Source organism: Stigmatopora nigra, chromosome 18 (assembly GCF_051989575.1).
Source record: "Stigmatopora nigra isolate UIUO_SnigA chromosome 18, RoL_Snig_1.1, whole genome shotgun sequence".
NCBI lineage: Eukaryota > Metazoa > Chordata > Actinopteri > Syngnathiformes > Syngnathidae > Stigmatopora > Stigmatopora nigra.
The window spans coordinates 4,253,554-4,265,310 of NC_135525.1; the positions used below are offsets into that span (position 1 = coordinate 4,253,554).

General features: G+C 38.3%; 1 protein-coding gene across 3 annotated transcripts; it reads right to left on the reverse strand.

Annotated features, from left to right (window-relative positions):
- Positions 1–230: 230 nt before the first annotated feature.
- ccdc186 (coiled-coil domain-containing protein 186) lies at positions 231–11,537 on the reverse strand. 3 transcript variants are annotated; one of them, XM_077738748.1, is made up of 16 exons: positions 11,384–11,537; positions 9,780–10,526; positions 9,319–9,445; positions 8,672–8,800; positions 7,833–8,045; positions 7,629–7,748; positions 6,650–6,754; positions 5,788–5,886; positions 5,561–5,647; positions 5,350–5,492; positions 4,522–4,777; positions 4,271–4,460; positions 3,122–3,214; positions 2,799–3,006; positions 1,704–1,923; positions 231–1,632 (listed from the first exon to the last, which is right to left on the reverse strand). In XM_077738748.1, the coding sequence occupies exons 2-16, from the start codon at positions 10,508–10,510 to the stop codon at positions 1,564–1,566; spliced, it is 2,790 nt and encodes a 929-aa protein (XP_077594874.1). In that variant the 5' UTR covers positions 10,511–10,526; positions 11,384–11,537; the 3' UTR covers positions 231–1,563. The 3 variants fall into 3 exon arrangements, with proteins under 3 accessions (XP_077594874.1, XP_077594875.1, XP_077594873.1); XM_077738749.1 differs by having other exon boundaries at positions 3,134–3,214; positions 9,780–10,531; XM_077738747.1 differs by having other exon boundaries at positions 9,780–10,531.
- Positions 11,538–11,757: the final 220 nt, after the last annotated feature.

Below are 11,757 nucleotides of genomic sequence, written 5' to 3' on the forward strand. Positions count from 1 at the left end.
GAAAAAAAAAATCACATTTTGTCAGGCGTCTGATTCGAGAAACATAAGAAACAAAGAAAAGGGCACAGATTGCACTTTTGTCCCTGGAGAGATTTTGCCAATTTTGCAGCTCTTTCCACAAAACTACCTAAACATTTTAGGCAATTTCCTAATAAGCTAAGTATGGTTTTACGTTTAAATACCCTGCGGTGAAGCACCCGGAAAAAAATCCATTAACTGGACAATGCCGGTCAATAGATTGGACTTTTATTACCATCAATGGCAATCAATATTTAAATGTAATTTGACTCGTCGCATAATTAGTTCCATATATGTACACCTAATGTATATAAAAATGTTTTTCTTACAAATAAATTGCATTTAAACTGGCATATTTGTATTTGAATGCTATATTTTTCCCTTCTGTTAACGGAGTCTACTCTTATGTCAAAATAACAACAGCTCATATCTCAAAGAAGTATTATGTCAGGAAAATGGCATCTCAACTGTACTATCTACTATAGTTAAATGTGGTTAAACCCCATTGATGCCTACATTCACATTCAACAAATATACATGGGAAGAATACATAAATACTATTGATACAAAAGTAGAACCTAAATAGGATTTTTTTGGCAAATATGAGACAAATTTTAAAAAGAAAATTAATAATTTAAAAGAATAAATAGTTGTGTTATTTTTACATGTTTTTTAGATATGGCTCAAATTTTAATATCCAGGATTTTACCATTTTAAATATCTTTCAACGAAGTAATTTTCTATATACTTTCATACTAAATAATTTTTATGTATTTGCCCCAGTGAAATATTTCTGTATATATGTTTAATGTAAATTCTGACATCAAGCGGTTAAATGGATAAAACTAAATTGCATAGAAAGTGAATATCCAACATAGCAGCTCTTTGAATTCATTTCTTTTAAATAAAGGGAACAGCAAATGCAAAAATGGAGCCATTTGAAATCAGGATGTGACAGACTCACGCTAGTTTGGTGTCCAATCATCTTTCGACAGTGAATTGAAAGGGGGTTTGTCACTAATAGACCCCCATCATTTGAACTTCAAATTCTATCGCTGTCAATGGGTAAACATGTTCAAAAAAAGTCAGTAGTGAATTGCTTCTTACTTTAAAACACCAACTTAACTCCGAGAGTATCACTAGCAGACATCCACAAAATTTTAACTCGGCGACTGTCAATGGCAAACAAAGAGTTACCGATGATAATAATAAAAAAATAGTTAAATCTATTCATTCGAGAAAGGTGAAGATGTCAAATATATTACTCCAGAACAAGTAAAAAAAAACGAAAAGAGGAATGATCGAACTTGGATACATACAATCAAAACGGACGGAAAAAAATCTTGTACAACAACAGTAACCATTTTCAAGAGCTTGTCGTTGCTGCTTCATCTACGGAGTGCTACGTCATTTCCGCCTGATTTTGGCGTTGAGGTCAACTTGGTGCTGTTTTTCTACACGCTAACCGAGATGCACGTTTGGTCCCTTTCAGTCTACATTCAAGAAGGACCCAAATAGGCCCTCAAGATTTCCCTTTCTCGTCCCTTACCTGGCGCCGCCTCGCTGCTGTTTTATCAACTTCTCGATCTCGCCGCCCAACGTCTGCAGGTTTTCCTGGAAAGTCCGAGACCGCCGGTCAGTCCGAGCGACAGAGCTCCTCCCACCCTCTTTTTGTTGGTGCCTACCTTGAGAGTGATGTTCTTCAGGAGTGTATCCTCCAGCACCGCCTGCAGCTTCCTGTTGATCTCCAGCGAGAGGTCAAGCGTCAGACCGCTGTCGGCCGGGTGGGACGTGTAAAGCGAGGCCATGATGCCCCCCCGCCGGCTCAGGTGGGCTTTGTTGAAGTCGGACGCCTCTGACGATAGGGCTCCTGATTCTTCCCTCAGCACGTAGCTTTGGATGATTCTGCCAAAGAAGAAAAAAAAGCTAGTTCCCATTTAACGAAAGCTCCATTTCATTTCATTTTGGAAGTCAGAGGGAAAAGAAAGGCAAAACATTGGGTTGGCTCCCAAGAAGAAAAGAAACAGATACAGTGGTACCTCTACTTACAAAATTAATTGATTCAGGACCTGATTTCGTAACTTGGATTTTCTTTTGTAAGTAGAGGTATTTTTTACGTGAATCTCTAAGCTGTTCCATGGTCCTAAAAAAACAACAACAATCAACTTAACTAAATCTTTAAAGATTCCCTATTTTGTATGAAAGATGTGAAACAGAAAAATTAAAAAGTTATATAAAAATTGTATGTTAGTGTATTTAAATGAATAATAAGCATGCAATTTCTTTTCAGCGGGTGTAAAAGTGTAAGGCAGAATCTAGCGTTAGTATATGAAAATATGCACTTAAACACTTTCCAATCTTCTGTTTTTCCTTAATTTTAAATAAAGAAAAGATGAGCTTTTACCGCACTCGAAAAACTTCCAAAATAAAAAACTTTTTGAACTCTGTGACAATGAACAGCTGTCAAAAGAGAGTAGTTATCCCTGTATAGAAAAGCAGATATAAACTTTTGACAAGTCATCCAGATATGCTCATGGGAAAGAACTTCAGTTCAGTAATGTATCAATTATAGCTTTGTAAATTTGCCAATTGAGTGGCCATTTGAATTATTTTCTGAATGATTGCCTTTTTTATTTATAATGATTTTATTACTGATAATCAAAAGTTCCACTACCAATTGAGCACTACCAATGCATGCTTGTTCTGCATTTAAATACACTAACAAATTATCAAGGGGTTTTATCATGGGAAAATGACCAATTGAGCATGTTGTCACTCACTTGGTTTTTTTGCGTATTTCTTCCACCAGTTGCTTGATGTGATCCTCCATGAACTCCATTTTCTCCTGCTTGCGGGCCAGCGCCTTCTGCACACGGACCACACGCTCCACCAGCACCGCCTTGTCCACCTCTGGGAAGCTGTCGGTCGCCGGGTGGCTCTCCGACAAACGCTCCTCGCCTCCGCCCGCCTGCCGCGTGTTCAGCGATCCTTCAAACACAGTCACATCGCGTTTCAGAATAGTCAAAACGAGCCAATCGTTCCGGACGTATGAGACGTCAATGGACATCGGTAGCGTCGGCGTGATGGAAAATTGGAGACAAACCAGATGAAGCACCTGAGGAACTGGAACGGCTGCCCATGCTGCCGCCGTCACGCTCGCAGTTTCCGTTCTCGACCTGCTCCAGTCGCTTTCGAGCTGAAACAGAAAAGCACAGAAAATAAAAAAATATTTCATGTTGTGACCACCCTTTTAAATAAAATACAATTTTAACTTGTCAAGCCATAATAGGACAGGCATTAAAGTTATCAAGTTTAATTGGACTGGGACGGGGGGGTGAATAACCCAATTCTGTCTTCCCTGTTTACATTTAATAGGATGTCTGTCCTTATTGGGAATATTCCAATCTTGTAATTAGGCCTGATCACCTAATATTGGAGAATTGTGTATAAAAAAAATAAAGAGCAAATTTTGAAGATGTATTAATATGAATGATTGACTTATTTTAAAAGGCTACATAACAGTAACCTGATTAAAATGTACAAGAATTTTGTCAAAACAAAGAACTTGTGTTTTGGAATACAGAACACCACAATGTGGCCACTAACAGCCAAAGTTAAAATCAACACTGCTGGTGGGAGAACGTTATGCTAGCAATTGACTAGAAGCAAAATATATATATAATAGCAACATATAAGACTGATACTGCCTTCAGTTATGGAAACATTGTCTTAAATTTAGTTGTTGTTTTTTATGAATAAAATGCCGAGGCATCAGATCAGTAGTAGTAGGTAAAGCAAAGCCCTGAAATACGATGGATTAGGGGCAAAAAAATGTGATTGAGTCCCTTCTATTATATCACCATTTAAAAAAAATACACATTGGCTGCCATTGATAGTCGAACCAGATCTGCTTTTTACATTAAAGTCAGCATATGAGCACAATCAAACTAAAAAAATACTAACAACCTTGCGGCTGTTAATGGCTTTCATGTTCTTTTGTTAAGTAACAATAGCTGCCATTGACGGTGGTAGACATCTGATCCATTTGGACACATGATGATTCAATACCAGATGGATCAGATGTCTATTGCTGTTAATGACATTGATTAGTGCCTTCATTTATATTTATTTCTGTGTCTTCCACATTACTCTTCTATATTAAACCTAGAATTTAACACAGATAACCTTTTATTGACCAAAATTAGACTTTAAGCCCTTCTAGAAATGGGAATTGTAGCACTTCTGAGCTGACCTTGCACGAGTTGCTTGGTTAGGTCCTTGATGTTGGCTGCCTGCTTCCTTTTTTGCGTCACCAGCTCGTCCCTCAGTTCGTCCACTCGCGTCTTGAGCTGGCTCAGCTCATCCAGCAAGGCCGTCCTCTCTTCTTGCAGGGCCTGCACATCCTGCCGCCTCAGAGTTTCTTCCCGCTCCAGCCGCCGCGACTGTTAAAATGCACGATGGGGCTCAAAACTGGGAGGTTCGGCACCATCGGTAGGCGAGTACCTTGAGTTCCAGCGCGCTGTCCGTCTCCTCCGATCGTGCCCGCAGCTGGGTGAAGCTGTCGGTCAGCTGATCCAGCTGGGACTGCAGCGCATTGCTTTCCGACTGCAGCCGGGCGTTTTTACCACTCAGTTTCTCGGTAAAAGCCAGCAGCTCGGCCTCGCGCTCTCGGCTTCCCTGAACGTCGCGATGGAGGTCGACCATCTGGCCATTCAACGACTCCACTTCCTCGCATTGGGACCTCAGCTCTTCTTGGTCCCTGCCCAACAAAGAATTATTCCCAGATTTTGACTAATTGCCCATATCATGTCCCAATCTGTTACGATTGGCTCGGTCGTGGAATGTGGTTTCACCCAAATAAAGGGAAGCAGGCAAGGGACTAAGGGAATGTAGTTCTCTCACAAAAGTAATTACTTAAAGCAGGAGTCTTTAGAAAATAACACAGACTTAGAAATCAATTAAAAAATCAACCGTGACGTGAAAGACATGGCTTAACGAGGAACTTGAAATGGAAACGTGCCATGGTTCAAACAAAGCAGACAATTCAACAAAAACGAACAAACACACGGGGTTTAGATAGACAGACAAAGACTGATTGCCAATCACAAGCAGCTGGTCACAAAATTAAGGGAAGCCCAGCGGGACACAAGAGGCAAAAAGCAAACATACACAAACCACCTAAAACCCGAACAGGACATGAAACAGTCCAATTATGTGGACATGCCATTTTGTGTCAAGTATAGGCCAATAATATTTAGTGATTAAAATTTAGAGGAAAAAAAACCTGTGAAAAAAAGGGATCTGCCAAGTGGCAGGTGGAAGTATCAATACCTTTGATGCTGTTCCTGAACTTCCTCCATTTTATTCAAGAGGTCTTTCTGGCGTCCGATCTCAGCCTTCTGCCTGTTGATGATCTCCCGGTACTTGCTGAGCTCATCCTCCCAGCGTGGACGCTCGTCCTCAAGGCACTTCAACTGCAGAGCGCCGCAAGCCGGTCGGTCGAAGAGATCGATGATAAACGAGGCCGAAAATGCACGCAAACCTTGGTGCGAAGAGTGTCCAGCTCGTCCATGCTCTCCTTGTAACTCCTCTTGAGGTCGTCCAGCTCTTTGGCCTTCACACGGTGTACCTGCAACCACAACAAGAATAGTTCTCAAACTAAGAGTACAAGTGCTAAATTTCAAAGTAGTGCTGTCTGAAAGCCAAAAACATCTATCACAAAATAGAGCATTTTATTTGAAGACAGCAATATGCCACAAAGGCTCTCACCTCTAATTGGTCCGTTTGTTCCTGCTTGTGTTTGGCCAATTCTCCTTTTGTCTCCCTCAATTTAGCATCCAGCTCGTTGGATTTGATTTCTTCCGATTCCTGATGGGCAAACATGAAATTTAGAGCAGCCAGAAAACATTATTTTTGATAGTTTGTTTATGACTGATTTCGCAAGAAATAAAATATCCATTTACTTTTTTAATTGAAACTATTTTCTTAAACAAAAACGTTTATATATATATATATATATAAATATATATATATATATATATATATATATATATATATATATATATATATATATATATATATATATATATATATATATATATATATATATATATATATATATATATATATATATATATATATATATATATATATATATATATATATATATATATACACACATATATATACACATATATATATACATATACATATACATATACATATACATATACATATACATATACATATACATATATATATATATATATATATATATTTTTTTTTTTTTTTTTAAATACTTCCCTATTGTAAATAACAATGACGGCAACGTGCTCGTAACAAACAAATTTAAACGCACTTGGATTACGATGCAGACACACTCAAAAATAGGTTTAATCTAACCTTACACTAAACTTACTACTAATTTTGTTTTAAATTTTGATACCTTTCTTCTCCCGGGTTGGCTCTATTTGCCTTACTTTATTTTACTCGCATCTCAAATTATTCATATGTCGAGGCACTCTTATGTCGAGGTTATACTGTACATCAGCAGCAACACAAAAATAAAACTCCAGCTAAATTAAACTGGCAGCCTAATTGGAGAGATGTCTAAATATAATTAACTCCTCACCTGATATGTTCTGATCATATCCTGGCAGTTCTTGCGGATCTGCTCTGTTTCTTCTTTGGCCTGCGTCAACTTTGATGTTATGTCCTTTAGTTTGTCTTTAGACTCCTGCAGCCACAAACACACAAATATGACTCATTGGTGAAGAAAACATCTCAGACCCAACCAAGCATTTATTTGACTTTTTTTCTACCAACTTTTTCAACCATCATTCAAATCATTGACTGCCATTGATGATGAATGCCATCCAATTCATTTGGAATGAGAACTGGGAAGTTTGGTAGCAAATAATCATTTGTTCGTTCCCTGGCAACCTTTTTAGTTGTAATGGAATTCACATCAACTGCTACTTATTGCAGTCAATGAGTTAAAAAAGGAACAAAAACAATTGTATTGGTGTGTGTATTTTTTTTACCATATTTCTAACTTAAAAATGAAAAAGGGTAAGCAGTAACTTGGCTCTTTTTTGTTCAACTGTATTTTTCAGACTATAAGTTGCACTAGCCAAAAATGTGTAATGAAAAGAGGTGAAAAAAACATTTACCGTATTTTGTCTTAAAATTGCCTTTAACTGATGAATTTTTGTAATTTCTCACATATAAGTCACCCCTGGTTCACAATTTTTGCCTCCATATTCATGGTATAAATGTGTTACTTTGAAGGGAAAATCTTAATAAAAATAATCGCACGTGGTATTTCTGTATGAATCAAAAGCACATGATTAGGGTCAATATCATAACAAATTAATTCATTCAGTAATGGTTGTTTTCTTACTGCAAAACAGAAAATAACCAACAAATAGTAAATGTCAGTTGTAGTGTTGTGTTTATTTATTTATTAGCAGCCACTTTCAGCCAATTAGCAAATTATGCATGTAAACTCAGTTTGTTTTTCCAATTCTATTACATGGAACATCGAGCTATGAATGTTGGTTCCCCTCCAATTTTGCCCAAGTGAACCCTTTAACTTTCCCTTTACTTGCCTTGTGAGCGTCTGCCTCACTCTTGAGTTTATTCTGAGCCCATTTGACTTTGATGAGTTGCGAGTTGTTGTCTTCTTTCAACTTTTCCATCTCACGAACCAGACGGCCGACCTCGCCTTCCTGACGATAACAGAGAAAAAGCCATGTCAAGGTCAATGGTGACGGACTCGCTCGTTGTTTTAAACGGAAAAAGACGAATGAGACCTTGGCGTCGGAGAGCTGCTGCAGGCGACCTCGCTCCTGAGCCAGCTGGTTCCCTCGGAGAGCCTGTCGTTCCATTTCTTTGGTGGTCTCCCTCAGCTTCTTATCTAAAGTCTCCTTTTCTCGCCTGAGGTCCAAGGCTTCCTTTTCCCCACGGACATATTTCATCACCATGCTTTCTTTCTCTTGGCGAGCTTCCTCACACTTCTTATTTGCCTGAAAAGACAAAAAGTCAAAGGAATTGATCACATCTAATTTTTTTGCTTGTAGGACACCATTTTTTTCCATTTCCATTTGTAGTTTTAGAAAGAGCTAAACTAAATTATCAGCCTGGGTATAAAATGTTCTTTCCAAGGGAATTCCTTTGTTTTTAATAGACTATGTAATGTTGGGTTCACATTTTTTAATATTAATCAAGAGAAATGTTGTTTTAGAGATGCATTTCAGAGTATTGACCCATTCTAGATATCTCATTGGCTGCCAATGATAAGGGCTTTATGTCCAATCCGTTTTGACAAGGAGGGGCAAATTAATTTGTTCAGTTGCACCTGAAACTAGAAAATTTACAGCCAGTCTTCCCATTTCGAGTGAACTGGACGTCTATTGGCGCTAACAGCAGGCCAGATGTTAATAGTAATTTAATGGACTTATTTGTAACAATTTTGGATGAAAAAAATGTTTTTCTTTTCCAGGTGATTATTTCCAATAATAAGAAAAAAATCCTTCCCTGATTTAGGTAGTAGGGGTAATTTTCCATGAGGCGGGTGGCAACCCAGCAATGGAAATACTCACCGGTGGGGCCGGTGACTAACAGACAAGTGCGACGTGAGGTCCTGTTTTACCTGTTCCAGTCGGTAGGCGGTCTCCTTCTGCATTTGCATGAGGCTGGCCTTGCTCGCCTGATCCTGTTGAATGAGCTTGTCCTGAGTGTCCTTTAGGTCCCTCTGCAATTCTGCCATTTTCCCCTCCAACTGTTGACACAAACAGGGGCCAAAGTGAAAAAAATATTTTTTAGACTGTCATTGCATACTTCGGTTTTCCTTCATGACTTTGTATTCTGTAGCTATGAGCTATGATTACCGAATTTTTCGGACTATAAATCACAACTGAGTAAAGATTGCACTAGCCAAAGAATACATAACACACACTGGAGTATAAGTCGCATTTTTCGGGGGACATTTCGTTATTTCATCAGAAACCATATACAAACATACATTAAAGTAAAAATAGTCAAATGGAGTACAACAATTCAAATAGGCAGCTGTTAATAGAATGTTTCAGTATATGGTACAGTATTTTCTAAGGATCTAATTTTCACTTAGTCCCTGGGTACAATAATAACATGAGATACACGTTACGCAGGTATCAAGGCTGATATTTTAATGATCGACCACAAGACCTTCAATCAGCCTTAACAACTATTGGTTTGTGATGACATGGTAAACACTACGAACACGGTGTCACGATCAAGGTGCCAAAAAATTGTTACTTTTCTTATGGTGCTCATATGTTGCTTTTCAGTCTCCCCCCGTTTTTTTAGCTCCTCCTTCATGTTGTCTTTCTCAGAACAGATGCCCAGAATGAGATCTTGGTGTCTCTTGTTTTCCTCCAGCAACCTTCAGGATTCAAATACAAAGAAATACAAGTATTTTAGTGAAATGTGGAAATGCTACTCTGAAAATGAAAATATATGAATAAAGACACCACTTGGGATTTCCTAAATGACTGGAAAAAAAAGAATAAATGAGATTGGTTGAAAAATGTGGACGAAAATGCGACTGGCAAACATTAAATCATGAACAAAATTGAAATTTTGTAGTTTTTTCAATCTACTGAATGATAATGTGGAAAATGGCATGTCAACAAGATTTATGGTCATGTAAAACAGTTTGGTGAACATCAGGAGAAATTACAACTATAACATGCTGTGAACATTTTTCATTAGTTTACCTCTGTATGGATTTTTCTTGCTGCACATACTTGTACTGCACACACTTCTCAAAGACCATCAAAGAGTCATCTTTCTCCGAGGGAAGTCCGTTAACAGGCGAACTCCCTTTCCTCCCACCTTGTGGAAGCCCACACTCCGTCAGCTCTGTCTCCAGCTCATCTAACAAAGACTCTTGGGACAGTGACCGCTGGATTTCAGAAATCAGCTTCCGGCTACACTCTGTGTCGTACGGGTTGGACATTGAATCAGAGTTAACATTGTCTGAAACGGGGTCGGAAAAGCCGTTGGAGAGGCTGGATGTAGCACTCGTGCAGCTTTGAGAACTGTTCTGAATTAACGGTGGTGCATCAACTAATCCGTTGCTGCTCTGCGGCGAAGGCTCTTCATTGCCGTCATAGCCCGAAGCTGCCAAAGGTCCTTCATTTACAAGAGGTGGATTTTCCACTTCGGTTGAACACATATTCCCTCCACAGTTTTCATCTAAGGCTGTTTGACTTTCTACTTCATGTCCTTCTGTCCAAGTGTTGTCAGAACAATCTGTTTCACTTTTGCAAAAGTCTCCTTTCGCCTGCGCACATTCCTCTGCTGCACAATCAGTCGGCTCATGTTCTTGGTTTTTGACTTCCGACATGCAGTTATGGAGCTGTTCCACTGCTGGTAATTCACCTGGAAGTTCTGGATGGGATCCCTCCATTGTATGCAGGCCTGAGGGTGGGTCAGGTTGCTCCATAGTGACTTTGACGCATCTAAACTGGGAAATGGAAAGAGAAGGAACATCACAAACGGAGATGGAGTGGCAAATATTGGCCCATTGCAAAAAACATTATGAAGGCAGTCTAAATAGTCGCTTTGAAAATGATAAGGATTAGATTTATTTCACATACTCAGGAGTTACAAAGTTTTTAATCTGTAGGAAAGTTAGCAACTCTTCAAAACAAGCATTTTCTCCGGATTTACAAAAGAAGTCTTAAATTAAAAAGCTTCAGCTTTCAAAACTGAAATGTTGTAATCAGTTTTTTTTCTTCTCATGGGGTAAATTTTATTTATTATTCTTGATTTTTTTACATTTTCCGAAATTGGAGGGATGTCAATATTATAAGAAAGACTTCATAAAGTAATAAATAATTTGTAATATTGAATTTAATTTCTAAAATTGTATTTTTTTAGTATCTGCATTGAGTTGACATTTCAGTATTGCGGAAACAGTACTTTGACAGGTGTCATAAAACAACAGATCGCCTTAATTATTATCCTTTTTAAAGATTTATTTTGCTTTTTAGCTTAATCGTGCAGCTTCCAATGAAATTAATACTTAGTTAGCGTTTCGTATATATTTTTATGAGTCTTTAAAAGCATGATACAAGCAGATGTTAGCATACAAGGTTGTAATCTCGCTCATAGCATGTAGATCTACAACGAAAACAACGTTAGTACGTATAAATAAGCACAAAACGGCAAAGGAAGATATAAAAACACAGCCGTGTTGGCTACTTTGGTTTCTAGCGATAAGAAAAGCCTAGATGAGTTAGCTTCTAGCTTCAGATATTTGACCTATTCCGACTCGTTTCAGTGAGAGAAACAACGCAATTTCGTCCACATTCACCTAAAGAGTGTGCAGGTCCATGGGCGCTTCGATCGAGGCTGCTTGGGTGAATTTAATGGGGAAATTTGAGCCGTCGGTTTGTCTGGATCCCCGGTTGATCGCCCCCAACAAGCCCTTTCTGATATGACACATCAACAAATATGGCAACTGTAGGGAGGTATAGACCGAGTTATCACGCTAACCAATGAAAGGTGAGGATTCCTACGACGTCATCTGGTAAGCAAATCCAATATGTGACGTCGTTTGCTATTACCTATGAAGAAGCGTATTGCGTTCACTTTTTTATTGTTATTTATTTATTATTATTTTTATTTTTTTATAGCCATGAATGCTTTTCATTTTTTGTGGGCTTGTTTTTATAAATAATTATTTTT